Source organism: Monodelphis domestica, chromosome 5, assembly GCF_027887165.1.
Source record: "Monodelphis domestica isolate mMonDom1 chromosome 5, mMonDom1.pri, whole genome shotgun sequence".
NCBI classification, from domain to species: domain Eukaryota; kingdom Metazoa; phylum Chordata; class Mammalia; order Didelphimorphia; family Didelphidae; genus Monodelphis; species Monodelphis domestica.
Window position 1 is genome coordinate 217,026,827 of NC_077231.1, and position 18,501 is coordinate 217,045,327.

At 36.9% G+C, this 18,501-nt stretch overlaps 1 protein-coding gene across 1 annotated transcript in view; it reads left to right on the forward strand.

Moving 5' to 3' along the window:
* MGAM (maltase-glucoamylase) overlaps positions 1-18,501 on the forward strand; it is a 159,232-nt gene that overhangs the window by 93,213 nt on the left and 47,518 nt on the right. The window contains exons 48-59 of the mRNA XM_056799810.1: positions 3,941-4,093; positions 7,037-7,231; positions 8,082-8,236; positions 10,006-10,174; positions 10,407-10,503; positions 11,594-11,706; positions 12,356-12,481; positions 13,296-13,424; positions 13,649-13,759; positions 14,032-14,094; positions 15,668-15,802; positions 18,216-18,303. Of these exons, the coding sequence (XP_056655788.1) occupies positions 3,941-4,093; positions 7,037-7,231; positions 8,082-8,236; positions 10,006-10,174; positions 10,407-10,503; positions 11,594-11,706; positions 12,356-12,481; positions 13,296-13,424; positions 13,649-13,759; positions 14,032-14,094; positions 15,668-15,802; positions 18,216-18,303 (1,534 nt within the window). The remainder of the gene's footprint in view (positions 1-3,940; positions 4,094-7,036; positions 7,232-8,081; positions 8,237-10,005; positions 10,175-10,406; positions 10,504-11,593; positions 11,707-12,355; positions 12,482-13,295; positions 13,425-13,648; positions 13,760-14,031; positions 14,095-15,667; positions 15,803-18,215; positions 18,304-18,501) is intronic.

An 18,501-nucleotide genomic window follows, 5' to 3' on the forward strand; every position in this document is an offset into this window, starting at 1 on the left:
TGAAAGGAAGATAAGGTTTTTTTTAATGCACTTAGAAATCTTAGATAGAAGATTTACATATAAATTAATTTTTTGTGATGACTCCATGCATGACTGTGAAATATGGCTTTCAAGACTGTGAATTGCCAAAACTGTAAAGATTTTTTTAGTGTCTTGATTTAAATTATAAATAAGTGGTTGCCATGGGAAAATTCCCAAAATATGAAAATACCCAAGTCAGCTGGATTTTTATGGAGATTTTAATTAAGACAAATAAAGGAATTAAGGGAAGGGAGAGAGACAGAGTAAGAGGAAATAGTAGGAAGGGCCTAGGCCAAAATGGCCTAGGTGTTTCTCTTTAAGAGAGACTAAGTCAGTTTTTTATCCACTCACCCCAAGATTTTGTCCCAAGCAAAACTCTAGTGTTCAGAGAGACCCTCCAATTCAGCTTCCAAACTCAACTACCCAAGTTCAGAGAGACCAGCTCCTTTTAAAGAGAAATTTCTTTTATGTTACCTCCCCTAAATTTTCACATCTACCAATCACAATAGACATTTTCCACAGGACTAACCATTCTTAATTCACATCTTCTTTTGTTATCACCTCCCTGAGTAGACTAAAATTTCACACCTCTTGCTAAGCTTGCCTTTTGTAAGTTGCTTGACCTTTTAGTGATTAATTTAACCTTTATAGGTACTTAGCACCCTTTTGTATTAGATCTAAAAATAGACCACCTAGCTTAAGGTTTTGGCCTCACTTTAAGTATGAGTTAAGTATCTTCATTGTTCAATCAGGAGTTTACAATTTTATCTTCCCCTAAAGTATGCCGAAGTATGGGAGGAGTAATGTAAAAATTGCCAATACATTCCTGACTAAGTACCTCCATTTTTTAAATGGGAAATAGCCTTAACCAAATGTTTCAAGGTAGAGTCTGAGCAGTTTTAAAATTCGCACATGCCATAATCATGTAAAAGTGTGACTATAGATCCACTATACATATATTATAAAATCTAGAGCTGGATACATCTTTTGTCTCTTTTTTTATGACTTTCTTTTTAATTAATGATTGAATCAAGAGCTAAAATTGCCTCTGTGCCCAAGTGTAAAGTTGGTCAGTTGGGTGATATTCCAGGGCAGAATCTGGTGTCAGGAAGACTTGATTATAAATATTACTCACCTAATAGCTCTGTGACTTTTGACAAGTCACTTAACCCTAATTGCCTCAGTTTCTTTATCTGTAAAATAACCTGGAAAAGGGAATGTAAAACCACTCCAATATCTTTGCCAAGAAAACCCCAAATGGTGTCATGAGGAATCAGAGTGAAGGTACTCACAAGAAATAGGTAATAAGGAGGAGAGGCTGAAAGCCTCCTGTAATATAGGCCAATAAAGGAAGCTTTACCCACCCACACTGGTTAATTGGGGAGGAGAGAAAGTGTTGAGAGAATGATTGGGGAGAAGAGGTTGATATTCCCCTCTCTTTCCCTCAGTGAAGACAATCTGAGTTTGTCTCCCTATGGTACAAAATACATCTCAGAGAATGAGGTTGGGTGGTGAAGGTTAAGGACTGGAGGAGAGGGCTTTAGAGAAATGACCCATTGTCTCCTTTCTTGATCTTAGCTATTGTTGAAAGTTAGAATAAATTTTCCTACCTCTGGATCTTCCCAGTACCCCAACTACCACTTTTCCCTTTAATATCTGAGTTCACTCCTCAGCCCTGGTCTTGAGCTAATCTTCCACTTTGGGGAGAGGTTCAGTTCTCCCCAAATCTTCAGTCCCCTTCTTTGGTGTCAGAAAGTAGTCAGACTTGATCTAACTAATAACATTTTAATAGAGAACCACACTGGGAAGGGAAATTGAAAGTTGGGTAAGGAAAGTAGGTAGCCCTCAGCCTTGACTCCTCTTCTGGTCAGCTACTGGTTTTCCCTACTCTTGAGCTAATCTGATCAAAGTGCTGGAGTTCAGGACAAACTGGTGATAGAGAGATAGCGAAAAATGGCTTCTTTCAAAGTGTAATGGTGAAAATTTCACCTTTTTAAGATTGTTGTAATATTGAACAATGGCCGCCAAGGAATTTACTTATGAAATTCCTAAAATGAAACACTCAAGTCAGAATGGAGTTTATGGAGGTTTAATCACAGTGGGAGTAGGGTAAGGAGAAGGAGAGAAGGAGAGAGGAGAAAAGGGAAAGGGGCTACTCAACCTCTGACCAAGGCAGAGGGAGTTTTAGGCCCAAGGCCAAGGTGGAAAGAATCAGTCCTTAACTCACGTGACCGATCTGAAGGAAAGCTGTCTGCGGGAGTCCAAGTTAGGAATATTGGGAGACTGAGGCAGGTAGAAATTAGTTTCTCTCTGCAAGGAGTATTATATTTTTTAGAAGTTTATTGAAGATTAAGGATTAAAGAAAATACAGGATAAGAGACACGTGTCCAGGCCATAGAGAGGCCTAGACACAACCTCACCTACATTATGAAAAAAAGCCATGCCTGCCCCAAAACAGAAGTCCAAGAGCCCCCACAAGACCTTTGCCACCAGCTTAAATCCTTCCTAGATCTCGGCTCACCTCAGAATTCCCGTGAGATTACAAAGCATTTTGGGGAAGTGGAGCAAAGGCTTGTGGGGATTGTAGTCCTGTATTCGAGTGTATTATTTACAAAAGTCAAATCTACAATGTTTGAGATAAGCAAAAGACTTCCAAGGATCACCAGGAAGCAATTGGTGTCCAGAGAGAGTTCTCCAGCCTCTGAGATCCTCTTCAGGTTCTCAGCTGAAGGAGTGATAGTTGAACTGGCATTTTTTTTTAGTTCTTCTCAGTTTCTGTTCTCACCCTGGAATCCTGGGTCATTTCATCTCTGCTCTTCCCCTACATGGGCTGCTTCTTGCTTCACTGGATTAGATTTCCTTCTTCTGCATCTTCCTCTCTTTTTCACTCCTAAAAAAAGTGATATTTGAGCTGAGACTTGAAGGAAGTCAGGAAGTGTCTGACTACTGAAATGACTGAACAACAACAAATGTTGCATCACTAGAAACACTCCAAAAATATTTTGTCTTCATAACATGGGATGAAAGATCTTCAGTTGGAAGAGAGCTCGAAGCTCATCCATTTCAGCCCTTTCATTTTATAAGGTAGCTGAAGCCAGAAAAGACTAAGTGATATTTCCCAGGCTATTTCTTCTGATTTTCCAGTAGTTTTAAAAATACTCTTGATTGTTTTTTTCCCCCCAAATAACCTAGCTGAGCACAGAAACATACTCTATTTCTCTGACTTGCACTTTAAAAACTTTGGAAACAAGAATATACTTCATCATTACACATATTGATGTTACCCTCTTTACTGAATAGTTTGTTCCTTAAGTTTTCAAATCATTCATTCTTGTGAGAAATGTTTTCCCTCCATGATATTTAATAGCAGTCTTCTGTAAGACCTATGAACATTCATGATTTGTTTGAATGGGTTTCTCTTCTCTCTTCGTCCTTTACTCCAAACTTTTTAAAAATGAGATCTTATTTGCTACAAAGGAATTGATAAGCTTCTAAGAAAAGTGATTAGAATACCATTAATGGGAAGCAACATGAGTATAGGTAGGAATAAGGGAAAGTAATATACAGTTTTAGTGCTCTCCTTTAGCACTAATCAGAAAAAAGGGAGAGAGGAGCATTTTCTCCTCTCCGAAGGACCATGGTTGTTCATTATGATGATAAGGTGTAACATTTTATTTATGTATATTTTTCATTTATATTCCTAAGTAATTATCTAGATTGTTTTCTTCATCCTGACTTTTTAAGAAAAGGCTTCATCTTGCATCTTTTTTTCTATGCTTTTTTGAATTTTTCCCATTTTCTTTCTTATGTCACTATAATATTCCATTACATTCAAGTCCCAGAGAATTCACTTGGTTGATTTTTTTAAATTGCTGATTTCAGTAGTATCTGTTTACTAACATTGTTTCTATCTGTACAGGTCACTCACATCACTAGACTTAACCTTGAGCTGGGGAAAGAGTATACAGTGGAGTGGTCCACAAAGTTCAGAGACACAGAAAAATTTGACTGCTACCCAGATGCAGATGGTGCTCAGGAAGAGAAATGTAAATTACGTGACTGTGTCTGGGAGGTAAGATCATATAAATACTCCATACACACTGATATGCCCACATATACTCATTTACTTCTAATCCATCTGGTGACTCATTCATGTCCTCTCACAAGATCTAAAACAGCATGGGCTAGTAGATAGAATGTTGACTTGAAAGTCAGGAAGACTTAGGTTCCAATTTTGCCTCAGATACTTATTCACTGTATGATGTTGGTCAAGCCCCTTTGCCTGGAAACCTGGCCTTATTTTACTCATTTGAAATTAAAGAGTTAGACTTTGATCTCTAACATCCCTTCCAGCTTTAAATCTGTGATACTAGAATCCTATGATCCTATGTAAAAAAAGGTAAGATAGAGATATGGAGGAAAGATATTCAGTGGTAAATTGCTATCATGAATAACCACAGCAGGGAATAGTCCCTGTAAATAGTTGAAATACCCTGAAGTCATCTTCCCTTTTCACTGCTCTGCCCTCTATCCATGACAGAGATGCTAGGAAGGGTTTGAGGTAAAACAAAGTAAGTGGCTCTTTATATGCGTATTTTTGTCTCTCCCACCTACCTCTGCCCAGAGCCCTCTAAATCTGAGGATAGTTGGTGAAGGAAGGGCTATTCTCTTCTTGAGGGACCTCTTGTCCTTCACTGTCCCAGGATCTCTTTCTACAGGTACCAATGGAGAATTTTTTTTTTATCCACAAATATCTGACATATTGAAATGAACTGAAAGAGACACATCTTTTATTTTCCCCAAATTATCTCTTTTGAGGATTTACTCTGGGGAATAAAAAATTTTTGTGGATTTCATTCACTTTGTACGATATTATTGACACAGCATACTGGAAAGACTACTAGTCAAAATGTTTGATTTTGACATCTACATGTAACTTATATGCTATCTCAGTACATAGACTTTGTTATATCCTTAAGAAACTTAGCACCATGTTTATTACCTTTTCCATTTACTAATTTAGTTCCTAAATCAAGAAATTATAGCCTAGGATACCTCTGAAAGGAGGCCATAAATGGAAAAGAAGAGAGAAGAGGCAAAAGATGGTGCAGTGTAGTAGAATGAGTGGTGGATGTGGAATTGAAAAGAGTCGAATTAAAATGCTAGTTTTGGGGAACCTAGATGGCTTAGTGGATTAGGACTAGACCTATAGTTGGGAAATCTGGGGTTCAAATCTGACCTCAGATACTTCCTAGCTATGTAATCCTTGGTAAACCACTTAATCCCTATTGCTTAGCCCTTTCCATTCTTCTGTTTTGGAACCAATACATAGTATTGATTATAAAATGGAAGATAAGGATTTTAAAAAAATGTTAGTTCTGATGCTGACTTACTCTGGAATGGGCAAATTACCTAACTTATCCAAGCCTCAAGCCTTAATAGTTTCTCTATGAAATGAGAATAAATTGCCTGTAGGACCCATGTATGTACTTATATTATGACCCTTACATTATTCTTTATCCTCACTCAAGAACACCGAGCTCACTATCATTTTCTTTCTTTTTTTAATCTTACCTTCTATCTTAGAATAGGTGCTAAGTAATGGTCCTAAGGCATAAGGATGATAGGAGTTAGGCAATTGGGGTTAAGTGACTTGCCGATAGGGTCACCCTGTTAGAGAATGTTTGAGTCCAGATTTGAATTTAGGTCCTCTCAGCTCCAGGTCATGGCTCACTGAACTGTTCACTGAACCACCAAGGTGCCCCCTCACCATCATTTTCCCAAGCCTTCACTGCTACACTAGATATATTCTCTTACCTTCTTGGGTGAATGCTATTAATCCTATATGATCATCTCTTCTTAACTACCTTACCCTGTCAATGATCATGCCTTATCAAACTCTATCCCTGGATTTTCATGACACTGCTTTCTCCTCTTATTTGGATGACTTCTTCTCAGTCTCCATTGCTTTTTTTTTTCCATCTGTGTTATGTATATGGACTGAAGGTGTATCCCAAGGCTAAGTCCTGGGCGTTCTTCTCTTTTCCTGCTATATCTTACTTGGTGATCTCATAAGTTACCATGGGTTCAATTATCCATTTTATATAGATGATTCAAGATCTATATATCAATTCCTAGCATTTCTCTTGATCTCTAGTCCTGTCTTACTGACTGCTTACTAGAAATTTTTAACTGGATGTCTCATAGGCATCTCAAACTTAAAATGTCCAAACAACACTCTATCCTTAGTCTCAACAACCTCATTATTGTCAAGGGTACCATGATTATTCAAATCATCCAGATACTTTACCTCTTCAACTTCTTATTCATACCACAATATGTTACCAATTGCCTGTCTTCAGCATATCTTTCTTATATATCCCCTTCTCCCAGACATAATCACCACCTTAGTTGAGGCTCCCAATACCTTTTTTCAATGTTGGTCTAGCCAACTGATTGTTCACCCTGCTTTAAAACTTTCCGTATTCCACTCTGATTTCTCAAAGTTGTCAATCTGGTTTTGCTAAAGTACAGATCTACCCATGTCAACTTTTCCCACCTTCCCACCTCTTACACACACTCAATAAATTCCAGTGGCTCCTTGTAATATCTAGGATCAAATATCAGTGCCTTTGTTAGATAGATATTTAAAATACTTTACTATCTAACTTCTTCTAATCTTTCCAGTTTTTTTAAACTTTACTCCCTTTAACAATTTTATAACTTATCCATTGGGAATGTATTTTATTTCACTATATGCATTGATAAAAGGGATTTTATTTTTCTTTCTTGCTCATTTGAGTGGGAAGCGGAGGTAAAAGAGAGAGAAGACTGATTCGTTGACTGAAAACTATTAAATTTAATTAAAAAAGTCAGAGTCTGGATCATCTCTCTCTGTGGAACTCTTTATGATGGTTGAGATGAGTCGAGGATTAGATAATAACCTTTTCTTTTTTTCCAGATTTAATGGTTCTGATGATTCTCTAAAGTGTTGTTTTTTTTTTTTATTTTCCAGCCAACCAATTCTACAGGAGTCCCCTTTTGCTACATCACTAAGTATTATTATACTGCCAGTAACATTCAGAATACAGGAGTGGGCCTAACAGCAGACATCTCCCGAAATGCAGAAGTCAATCACTATCCTTCCACACCCATTAACCAGCTCCGATTGGATGTGACATTCCATAAAAATCACATGCTACAGTTTAAGGTATACTCAGCTTACAACTTGTGGTGTTAACAGAGAAGTTCACAAGGATGAAAATTAACCAATGATCTTGATTCAGCATCTAGTATGTGGGAGGAGTTTGATTAGAGGCTGTGAAATATAGAAGGACCCAATAGGTTATTGCTGTCACTGAGATCATAGTCGATTTATAAAAAAGAGAGCTAACAGAAAAGAATTTAATGCTAAATGCAGTGAGTTTGTTATCAGAGATCAAGGGCTAAAGGAAACCTAAAGAAAGGGTCACAAGTGGTCAGAGTAGAAGAAATGTTTGAGCTGGATACTGAGGGATATGAGAAATGGAAATTGATGGGAATGATATACAAATCCTAGAATATAATGATGATTTTATCTCCACTTTCATGATTTCATCTTTCCAAAAAAAAAAAAAGCATCTGTGGCTACTTAGAAGTTTCCTTCCCAAAACAAAAGCAAAGAGAAACTTTCTTTTTCAAAGAAAAACATCTTTCTAAAGGATGTTTCTAAAGGATGTTCTTTGAATACATCACTAACATCTTACCAGAGATCTATAACAGGTCATGCATCCTTCTTGTGAATGGATGAAGTCATTAAATAGCATATATGTCACTATTATGTTTATTTGGTTGCTTCATCATACTTCGCATTAAAATGAAACAATCTGAGTATACATGAAGAGAAGAAAGTGGATAAAAGTACTCCTCTTGCCATATCCGGCTTATTTCAAGACTAGAAACAGATAAAGCCTCAGAAACCATGCAATCATCTCATTGCTCAACTAGAAGAATCTGATTATAAAGTCATGAATATATGAGCCTCAAGTTATTTATAGAGACAATGGCTTTCTTTTTCATAGATCTATGATGCCAACAACAAGAGATATGAAGTCCCAGTGCCCTTAAATACTCCAAACTCCCCCACCAGTCAACCTGAAAATCGTCTCTATGAGGTGACCATCAAGGAAAACCCATTTGGAATTGAGATCCGCCGAAAAAGCACGGGCACTGTGATGTAAGTAGTTGTCTGTTCCATATCTGTAATGATATCTGGGCAATCAGAATTTGACTTGACCTTAGTTTTCTGGAATGATGAATGGGCCACAGGGTTGGTCACTAAAAACTAGTGATATGGATACAAGTGTTCAATCCCTGAAAAAAAATGCAAATACAGAGTACTTCTGTGAAATTATCCAAGTCCCTTTATATCCCTTGGTTTCAGTTTCTTATCTTCTACAATAGGGTAATAGATTAGAGAATATATATGGTTCCTTTCAGCTCTTAGTGTCATGATATTATATTCTCCACAGCTCCAGTCAAGAACTTCATGGAGATAAAATATTATTGTGGGAGGAAACTTGCATTTTTCTTTTCCATTTATTTATTTTAAAAGTCTCTTTAAATTTCATAAAATAAATTAATACTCTTTAGATTCCTCATCCACAAGGAATAGAGAATGTGCAGGGAGACACAAGATTTCTTTAAGTTTTCTATAAAGCTAGAGACAACTTATGTTCTTGTCAATTTCTTCTTCAATAAAATGTTTTTAAAACTAGATCTGCTCTGCATCCAGATTGAGAGCAAGTAAATATTTCAATCAACAAGTGCTATTGTGGTAGGAGAAGGAAGGATAAGTAAACCTAAAAGTTGAAAAAGAACTTTGAAAAGTTGGAGTCCAACCCTCTAATTTAAAGAGGAGAAAACTAGGCACAGTGAGATTACCAACTTGCTCAGTATCACATTGCTAGTAATTATCTGAGCTAGCATTTGAATTCAGGTCTTCTTCACTCCAAAATATTGCTCTTCAAAGAATTTTTATTTCATTTTGGAATGTGTCATCATTTTTTTCTCTAAGACTGCCAGCATTTGGTTGAGGTTGATCATTTTCAGGTTTTTTTTTTTCTGTTAAACCCTTAATTTCTGTCCTAGTAACAACTCTAAGAGAGAAGGACAAGGAGTAGGCAAATGAGGTTAAATGCTTTACTCAGGATTACACAGTTAGGAAGTATCTGAGGCCATATTTGAACCCAGGATCTCCTGTCTCCAGGTTTGGTACTCTATCCAATAAGCTCCCTGACTTTCCCATTTTCATACAGATTATATTATCTTAAGTACCCCAATCACCTTGAAAATGATAGTTGGGAGATTCTGATAGACTCCAGTCTGTTGTTTTAAATTGATCTTGGAGGAGAATCCCCACAGTGGATTTACCACCACACTGGCCTGTTTTAAATTGATCTTGGAGGAGAATCCCCACAGTGGATTTACCACCACACTGGCCTCTCTCTCTCTCTCTCTCTCTCTCTCTCTCTCTCTCTCTCTCTCTCTCTCTCTCTCTCTCTCTCTCTCTCTCTCTCTCTCTCTCTCTCTCTCTCTATATATATATATATATATATATATATATATATATATATATATATATATTTGATTTGATTGAATTGATTTAGTACCATTCATTATATTGTTCATTAAAATGTTTTGTACATAAAGATCTTGTTTCTTTATCTAGCTTGTGAGTCCTGTGAGGATTGGAACAATTTTGTCTATTTTTTTTTCTTTCTATGTTTTTCTACTATATCAAGCTCACTTTCCTTGATATCTAAATCACATTTGGTGCCAATTCAAAGCCCTATCAGCCAAAGAAACAGACACTGCAGATACTTCATTCTGAAGTATAATAATGAAAGTTAGGGAATTGGGACTATTCTCCAGACCCTCCTAACAGGGATGCACATCACAGGAGTTCTTAGACCTAACTCTCCATCATCTGCTCTTTTGTTTCAGCTGGGATTCCCAGGTCCCTGGCTTTACCTTTAATGATATGTTCCTACGAATCTCCACCCGCCTCCCATCACACTACATCTATGGCTTTGGAGAAACAGAGCACACGACCTTCAGGAGGGATCTAAACTGGCACACTTGGGGAATGTTTTCTCGAGACCAGCCTCCAGGCGTAAGTGTACAACATCTTGAGTGTTATATGGCTCGTATTCTTTTCTTTGACCCTATTCAAGGCTGAATTTCTGTAAGCTCATGTTCTTGTGAAGTTATGAATCTGAGTAACACAATTACAAATACTTATTGAATTGAAATGTTCTTTTATTTTCCATTTGTCCTGAGACCAACCCAGATTATAGATCCAGTGACAACATTTGTTTTAATTTGTGTTTCAACTGCTGATCTAGTACAAGAAGAATTCCTATGGTGTACACCCATATTACATGGGTCTGGAAGAGGACAGCAATGCCCATGGAGTGCTCCTGCTCAACAGCAATGCCATGGGTATGATGGGGGATTCATTTCTGACTTCACCAAACCAAAGAGTTCTGGGAAGTTTCTAAATGAGATCGTTCTAACACGGCTCCAATTAAGTAAAATTCAGTACCCATTTATTAAGCTACTGCTATGGACAAATCACTAGACAAGTAACCAAGAAAGATGAAAAAGGAAAATATAATGTGTATTCTTGAGCTGCCTTCAATCTAATGGGGGAGATGATAAGTAGATAAATAACATGCAAAAAAATTCCTAATAAGGGCAGATAAGGTAAGATAAGATTAGCATTTAGAAGAGGGAGAAATCCCTTGAACTTCAGACAGTGAGGGGCTAAGAGGAGTAAGAAAACAAAGTAATAAGAATTTTAGTGTCTTAATGGGTAGAGAAGAATTGCGCAATATGGCATGTTGGAGACATGAGAGAAAAGAACATTTTACACAAAGGAAATAGTTTGAAGAAAAGCAGGGATGTGGCTAAGGTCTGCACAATATATCATAGAACTATCTATTTAGAGCTGAAATGGATATTAGAAATCTTTAATTCATTCTTTTCATTTTACATAAGAGAAAATTGAGGCCCACATAAGAGAAAATTGAGGCCCACTAAGATTATGAAATGATTTATCATTCATCACAGGAGTAGGAAGTAGGATAATCAGTATTTTACTACTGGTCCTTTGTCTCAGAGTTCAGTCTTCTTCCTAGTTTAATAAAAATAGAAAATTAGTGTCTAGATGGGTCCAGATTTTAGGACTAGGTAATTGGGATAATAATGGTGTCAGTAATGGTAATTAGTTGAATAAAAAATAATAGAGGAAAGAAAAAAGAAAGGGGAAGGTGAACTTGAGGGGTCAGAAGGTTTTCTGGGTATACAATTTATATTAGGTAGAGGAATTGTTGGTTCAGAATCAGCAGATGGAATAGAGGTGGTCATTTCTTGTCCCGTGAAGGCTTCAGAAGGCAATTAGGGGACCACCTTGCTGTGATGTCTACACGAGATTTCTCCTTCTATCTGAATTAGAGTGGATGATCCATAGACTCTGCTTCCACCCTTTAGTTCAATGATTCTGTCACTGATAATTGCTCTCCATTTCCAGATGTAACTTTCCAACCAACCCCTGCACTCACATATCGGACCATCGGAGGTATTCTGGACTTTTACATGGTTTTGGGACCTACCCCAGAGCTCGTTACTCAGCAGTACACAGAGGTAGGAAGCCATCCAGTCCTTAAGCTGATAAACAAATCTTTTCCAGGAAACTCTAATATACCTCACACTTTGCCTGACACATCCATTCTTCTACTCTGTATACATCCTGTATATACCTAGTTTTTTTCCTGCTTATCTCCTTCATTAGAATGTGAGTGCTTTGAGAATAGGGACTATTTGTCTTCTTCAGTACATAGGAAATTACCTGGCACATAATAATAATTTAACAAATGCTTGTGGATTGAATCAATGTTATATAGCCATTATCTTTTCTGAAGATCAAATCATAATGTCAGAAGGCAATAGAGGGATTTCAGAAAGCACTCTTTGTTACTCTAGTATTATAGGGGTCTTGCATGAACACACTCTATTTGACATGTCCCCTAAGAATCCCAGCATTGTACACAAATAATAATAATAACTTACATTTATAGAGCACTCTAAGACTGATAAAATACTTTACACATATTATTGCCTTTGAATGGTAGACATTCTCAGGAGTGCTACCTCCCTATAGTTCTGTGTTGTTTGGTCTTATAGTTCATCTGAATTAGAAAGTTGTTCTAGTGACTCTATCTGTGATACCAGCCATGTTCCATAACCAGAAGGATTAGAATCTATATAATCTATTTTCTGTCCTTGTTTTTAGTTGATTGGCCGGCCAGTGATGACTCCTTACTGGGCCTTAGGATTCCAGCTGTGTCGTTATGGATACGAGAATGATAATGAAATTGCCGAACTCTACGATGCCATGGTGGCTGCTCAGATCCCCTATGTATGGACCTTGCCATTTCCTTCTATAACCATACCTCTCTCTGTATCCCCTAATCCGAGCTTGTGTAATTGTCCTGGAGTCATCATGGTCTTGATTCTTCTCCTGCTTAATTAAGGAGCAGGAAGACTCTCAAACATGTTTTCAGATTAGATGTTTGACATGTTAGGCAGAAGTCCTTAAACAGCGATAATTCTGAATCTGGATTTTGATGAGAAAGCATTAATTCAAACAGTAAACAGTCATTGGAGCAAAAGAAATTTTAGATTTTAACTCATCTCTATTTGTATATCAATGATATGGAAGTGATAGAGCATAGATGATTCAAAATATTTTTTCATTTTTATTTCAAATGTGTCAAAAAATTTTTCTGTAAGATTGCCTGTATTTGAACATGATTATTTTCAGGTTCTTTTTTCTTTTAAGCCCTTAATTTCTGTCCCAGCAACAATTCTAAGTCAGAAGGGCAAGGGATAGGCAAATGGGGTTCAGTTACTTTCCCAGAATCACACAGCTAGGAAATATCTGAGGCCACATTTGACCTCAGGATCTCCTGTCTCCAGGCTTGATGCTGTGTCACAATGGATTGTCCTATTTTCAGATTGATAATATGATTTCAGCTACCCAATCATATTGCATAGTAGTAGAGAGAAGTAGTGTTGGAGTGATTCTGGTAGATTCCAGTCTGTTGTTTTAAATTGAGCCTGGATGAGAATCCCCACAGTGGACTTTCCATCACACTGGCCTATAGAGAGTTTCTTGGGATCTTTTGTCATCAAATTGATATTTGCCCACTTTCCTGTCCTCTTTCCTGCAGGATGTGCAGTACTCAGACATTGATTACATGGAGAGGCAGCTAGATTTTACCCTCAGTCCCAAGTTTGCTGGCTTTCCTGATCTAATCAGTCGAATGAAGGATGCTGGGATGCGAGTCATCCTCATTCTGGTGTGTAACTGGGTTGTGAGGAGGGCTGGTGGGAAAGAGAGTTTTTATTATGTCTCAGATACAGAAACTCAGCAGAGGAAAAATGTATTTCTTGGTGTTCAAAAGGAGTCCAAGATTAAACTTGTAGATTTGGACGTTGTCCTCTGCCTTGTTGAACATTAATCTTCTTTTCTTTGAGTCATCTTGTCTCTGACACTCTAGTAACTCTCACCTATTAATTTCAGGACCCGGCTATTTCTGGCAACGAGACCAAGCCATATCCTGCCTTCACTCAGGGAGTCCAGCAAGATGTGTTCATTAAATGGCCTAATGAAGACAGCATAGTTTGGGGAAAGGTAGAGTTTGGGATTAGAGATGGTAATTCTGTTTGGTGGGTGAATGGTAAGGGATATCACATTATTGGTTCATTTTTTTTTTTTTCTGAATGCTTCTGTATATATGTGAGTCATGGCAATTAGAGCCTGGGATGTTTCCTTTAAGCAAGTTGATTCCAAGGGTGGCTTAGATTCTCCTTGTGATTCTCATGAAATCTACAAATTGGAACTGATCATATATTCAAAATTTATCCATTCTAAGGAAAGAAACCATTTCTGTCTTTTTTCCACAGGTCTGGCCAGATTTGCCCAATGTCACTATCAATGGATCTCTTGACTGGGACACCCAAGTAGAGGTAAAAGATTCATCAGTATTATGGGATGTGAAAGTTTTGGTTGCAGAGAAGGAGTTTCTACTTGCTAGATTGTTAAAGGATTGTCCTCATGGAGTAGTAGAAGTCCTCTCTCTCTCTTACTGATTCAGCATTTACTCCAGTGCCCTGCATATTATAAGAGCTTAATTAATGTTCTTTGCCTTTTCATTAAGCTGTCTGATACTCTTCCTACTGAGATCAGCATTCCTTTGTCTCGTCTTCCTTTTATTTTCCGTCTCTCAATCTTCTGGCTGTCCCTCTTTCTGTCTTTCTCTCCCTTTCTCTCTCCCCCTCTCAACCTATTTCTACCCCCTTAGAACCCTACATGCACACAGAAAGTGTCATGCTTCCCTATTTTCTTTTCTAAGAAACTTTGGAGATACTTCCACTGAATTGATGGCTTTAATGTTTTTGGGCCACCATTGTCTTCAGTTATGCTACTGTCCTGTCTATTGATTAGTAAGGCTTTGGGGATAGTCATTATAGTATTGATGCTTGCTTTCAAATGTGAAGAAATTGCCTGATATAGTGAATGTCTGGTCAGCTTTAGATTCTGAAGGACCTCTATTGGTCTTGAGAACTATCGGCCAGTGTGTGGCTATGTGACTATGGGTCTATCACTTAACTTAAAGGTACTCCCTTTGCCCTTCTCTCAAACCCCCAAAAGTCTTAGTTAATGATGAATGGCTAAGTTGCATCAGTCTAGAGAATTTCTGCACTGTTAATAGCCTATAATGATAAAATCTAAGACCTGCACAAATAAGAAAGGCTAGTGAAAGTATTTAAAAATAATGATTATACAAACAATTATGAATGCAAAGAGTTATTAGATAGCTTAGTTGATGGGTTAATTGTTACTTAGAGCATCTTTCATAACTTTTTTCACTTTCTCAAGTCTTGTGTTTTCAGCAACTCTAGCTATTTATTAGTTGGTCATTGACTAATCCTATCCTGAATTCTTGTTTTCCTTCCACTAGTGCTTAGAGGCATCCTTCCCCAAAGGAAACTACCATTAAAAAATAGTTTCTTAATCTTTTCCTATCAGGTCCCCTCCACTGGTTCTCAATATCCCTTCAAAAGCCACTCATTCACAACATGTCAAATAAAAACAGTCCCTAGAGCAAAAAAGTCCCAAATACTACCATAGCAAAAAAATAATTATATTTAATAATATAAACTCTAATAATAATATATAATATAAACTATAATATATATTATGTATACTATATGACACATTATAATATAATGATAAATATATTAAATATACATTGTATATATAATGGAGGTTTGAGATATATATCTATATCTTGGAGGTAGGATGTAATCACAGTTAGGTAGTCAATCCAGACTTGAATTTAGCCTTGGCACTTTTTTATTATTTTACTTGATAAGTATTCAGTTAATTTGTGATACTGTTATTTCTATTTAAACTAAAAATTGTTTTGAAAATATTTTGAACTCTTTCATAAGTTATTTTCATACAGGAGCAGAATTTCTAATAAGTACCAAACTGTTGCTTTTGAATGGTCTGATCAATCTATTTTTATCTTTACAGTTATACAGAGCTCACGTTGCCTTCCCAGACTTTTTCCGTAATTCAACAGTCCAGTGGTGGAAGCAGGAATTGAGGGAACTGCACACCAATTCCCGGGAGCCAGAGAAGAGCTTGAAGTTTGATGGAATGTGGATTGTAAGTGTGGGTATATGTGCTTGAGTGTGTGCATATGTGAGTAAAATGTGCATACCTAAACATGGACACATGCACTAAAAGATTGTGTATATTTGTTCTTATTCACATATATGTATCATTGGTCTCCATTGAAGTCAATTCTTTAATAAGTGACCAAGACATCTGGGCACCAATTTACCCTGAAACTGCCATTTTCTAATTAGGTATTAAACAGTCTATCCCTACATCTACTGTTACTTCTTTCTGTAATTCCATAAAAAAATTTCTTGGTAGTTTGATAGGTATGGTCCAGATTAAGTAAATTAATTTGGGTAGGATTGTCATTTTTATTATATTAGCTCATCCTATCGATGAACAATTAATATTTTTCCAATTATTTAGATCTTTTTTTAATCCTGTGGAATGTTTTTTGTAGTTGTGTTCATGTAATTCCCATGTTTGTTTTGGCAAATAGATTCCTAAATATTTTACATTGTCTAGAGAGATTTTAAATGGAATTTCTGTTTCTTACTCTTGCTGCTGAGATGTGTTGGAAATATGTAGAAATGTTGATGATTTATGTGAGTTCATTTTATACCTTGAAACTTTGTTAAGTTTATTATTTCTACTAGCTTTTTAGTTGACTCTCTAGGATTCTTTAAGTAGACCATCATATCATCTGCAAAGAGTGATAGTGAGAGTTTAGTTTCCTCATTTCCTGCTTTAATCCCTTCAATTTCTTTTTCTTCTCTAATTACAACCACTAGCATTTCTAGTACTATGTTAAATAATAGAGGTGATAATGGGCATCCTTGTTTCACTCATGATCTTATTGGGAAGTTTCCTCCTCATTGCAGATGATATTAGTTGATGGTTTTAGATATAAACTGTTTATTATTTTTTAGGAAAGACCCTTCTATTCATATACTTTCTAATGTTTTCAATAGGAATGAGTGTTGTATTCTATCAGAGGCTTTTTTTTTTCATCTATTGAGATAATCATGTGATTTCTGTTGGTTTGACTGTTGATATGGTCAAATATGTGGATCATTTTCCTAATAGTGAACCATCCTTGCATTCCTGGTATAAATCCTACCTGATCATAGTGAATAACCCTCCTGATCACTTGCTGGAGTGTTTTTGCTAGTGTCCTATTTAAGTTTTTTGCATTTACGTTCATTAGGGAGATTGGTCTGTAGTTTTCTTTTTCTGTTTTTGACCTTCCTGGCTTTGGAATCAGTACCATGTTTGTGTCGTAAAATGAATTTGGTGGAACTCCTTTGCTTATTTTGTCAAATAGCTTACATATTATTGGAATTAGTTGTTCTTTGAATGTTTGATAGAGTTCACTTGTGAATCCATCTGGTCCTGGGGAGTTCTTCATAGGGATTTCCTTGATGGCCTGTTCAATTTAATTTTCTTAGATAGGATTGCTTAAGTATTTTATTTCTTCTTTTGTTAATTTAGGCAATTTGTATTTTTGTACATTTTCATCCATTTCACCTATATTGTCATATTTTTGCCATATAATTATGCAAAATAATTTATAATAATTACCTTAATTTCTTCATTAGAGGTGAAGTCACCCTTAAAAAATTTTTTTTTTAAACCCTTACCTTCCGTCCTGGAATCGATACTGTGTTTTGGTTCCAAGGCAGAAGAGTGGTAAGGGCTAGGCAATGGGGGTAAAGTGACTTGTCTAGGGTCACACAGGTGAGAAGTTTCTGAGGCCAGATTTGAACCTAGGACCTCCTGTCTCTAAGCCTGGCTCTCAATCCACTGAGCTACCCAGCTGCCCCTGAAGTCCCCCTTTTCATCTTTGATACTGTTAATTTTATTTACTTCTTTCTTTCTTTTTTTTTTTAAATTAGATTAACCAGTACAAGCTGTCATTTTCTAATTAGGCATTAAACAGTCTATCCTACATCCACCATTACTTCCTCCTGTATAGAAAATACCTAATGTACTACACACCAGGGAGCTCAACTTTCTTTTATTGGATCCAATTCAAGATTTCTCTGAGTGTGTTTGATTCTAGTGTGGTCTGAGAAAAAGCAAGGTCTGATGAGGTAGCTGGGAGGCTCAGCGGATTGAGAGCCATACTTAGGAAATCTCACCTTGTATTTCCTAGCGCGGTGACCGTGGGTTCACCCCCATTGCCTAGCCCTTACCACTTTTTTTTTTTGCACTGGAACTAATCCACAGAATTTATTCTAATGCAGAGGAGGGTTTAAAAGAATAAATCAGGGTCTGATCCTTCCAGGGGATCCCCATCACTGTTTAGCTTTCCTCCTTCTCATGAATCACTCTTCTCTATGTGATGAGTACACTGCGATATAGCCATTTGTTCACTGTTCTCAGCCAAAAGGTAATTACCACATATTCCTGTACGTAGGCAATAAACATATCCATAAATGTTTTTAAATTTTTTTAGGACATGAATGAACCATCAAGCTTTGTGAATGGGGCAGTTCCTCCAGGCTGCAGGAATGACACACTCAATCATCCTCCTTACATGCCCCGTAAGTACATTTTCTAATGGCAGATGTTACTTAGACTCTGGATGGCTTTGTGAAAAATGCCTGGAAGCAGGGTTTGCTTCCATTCCTTAGTGGCAGCCTGCATTGTCTTGAAAATATCTCCAGAGAAAAACCCAGTTTTCCATTTCTTAGTGTAGTTTGAGGTATATGGTGTGGTGTTGAAAGCTTTCCATGTTGTAG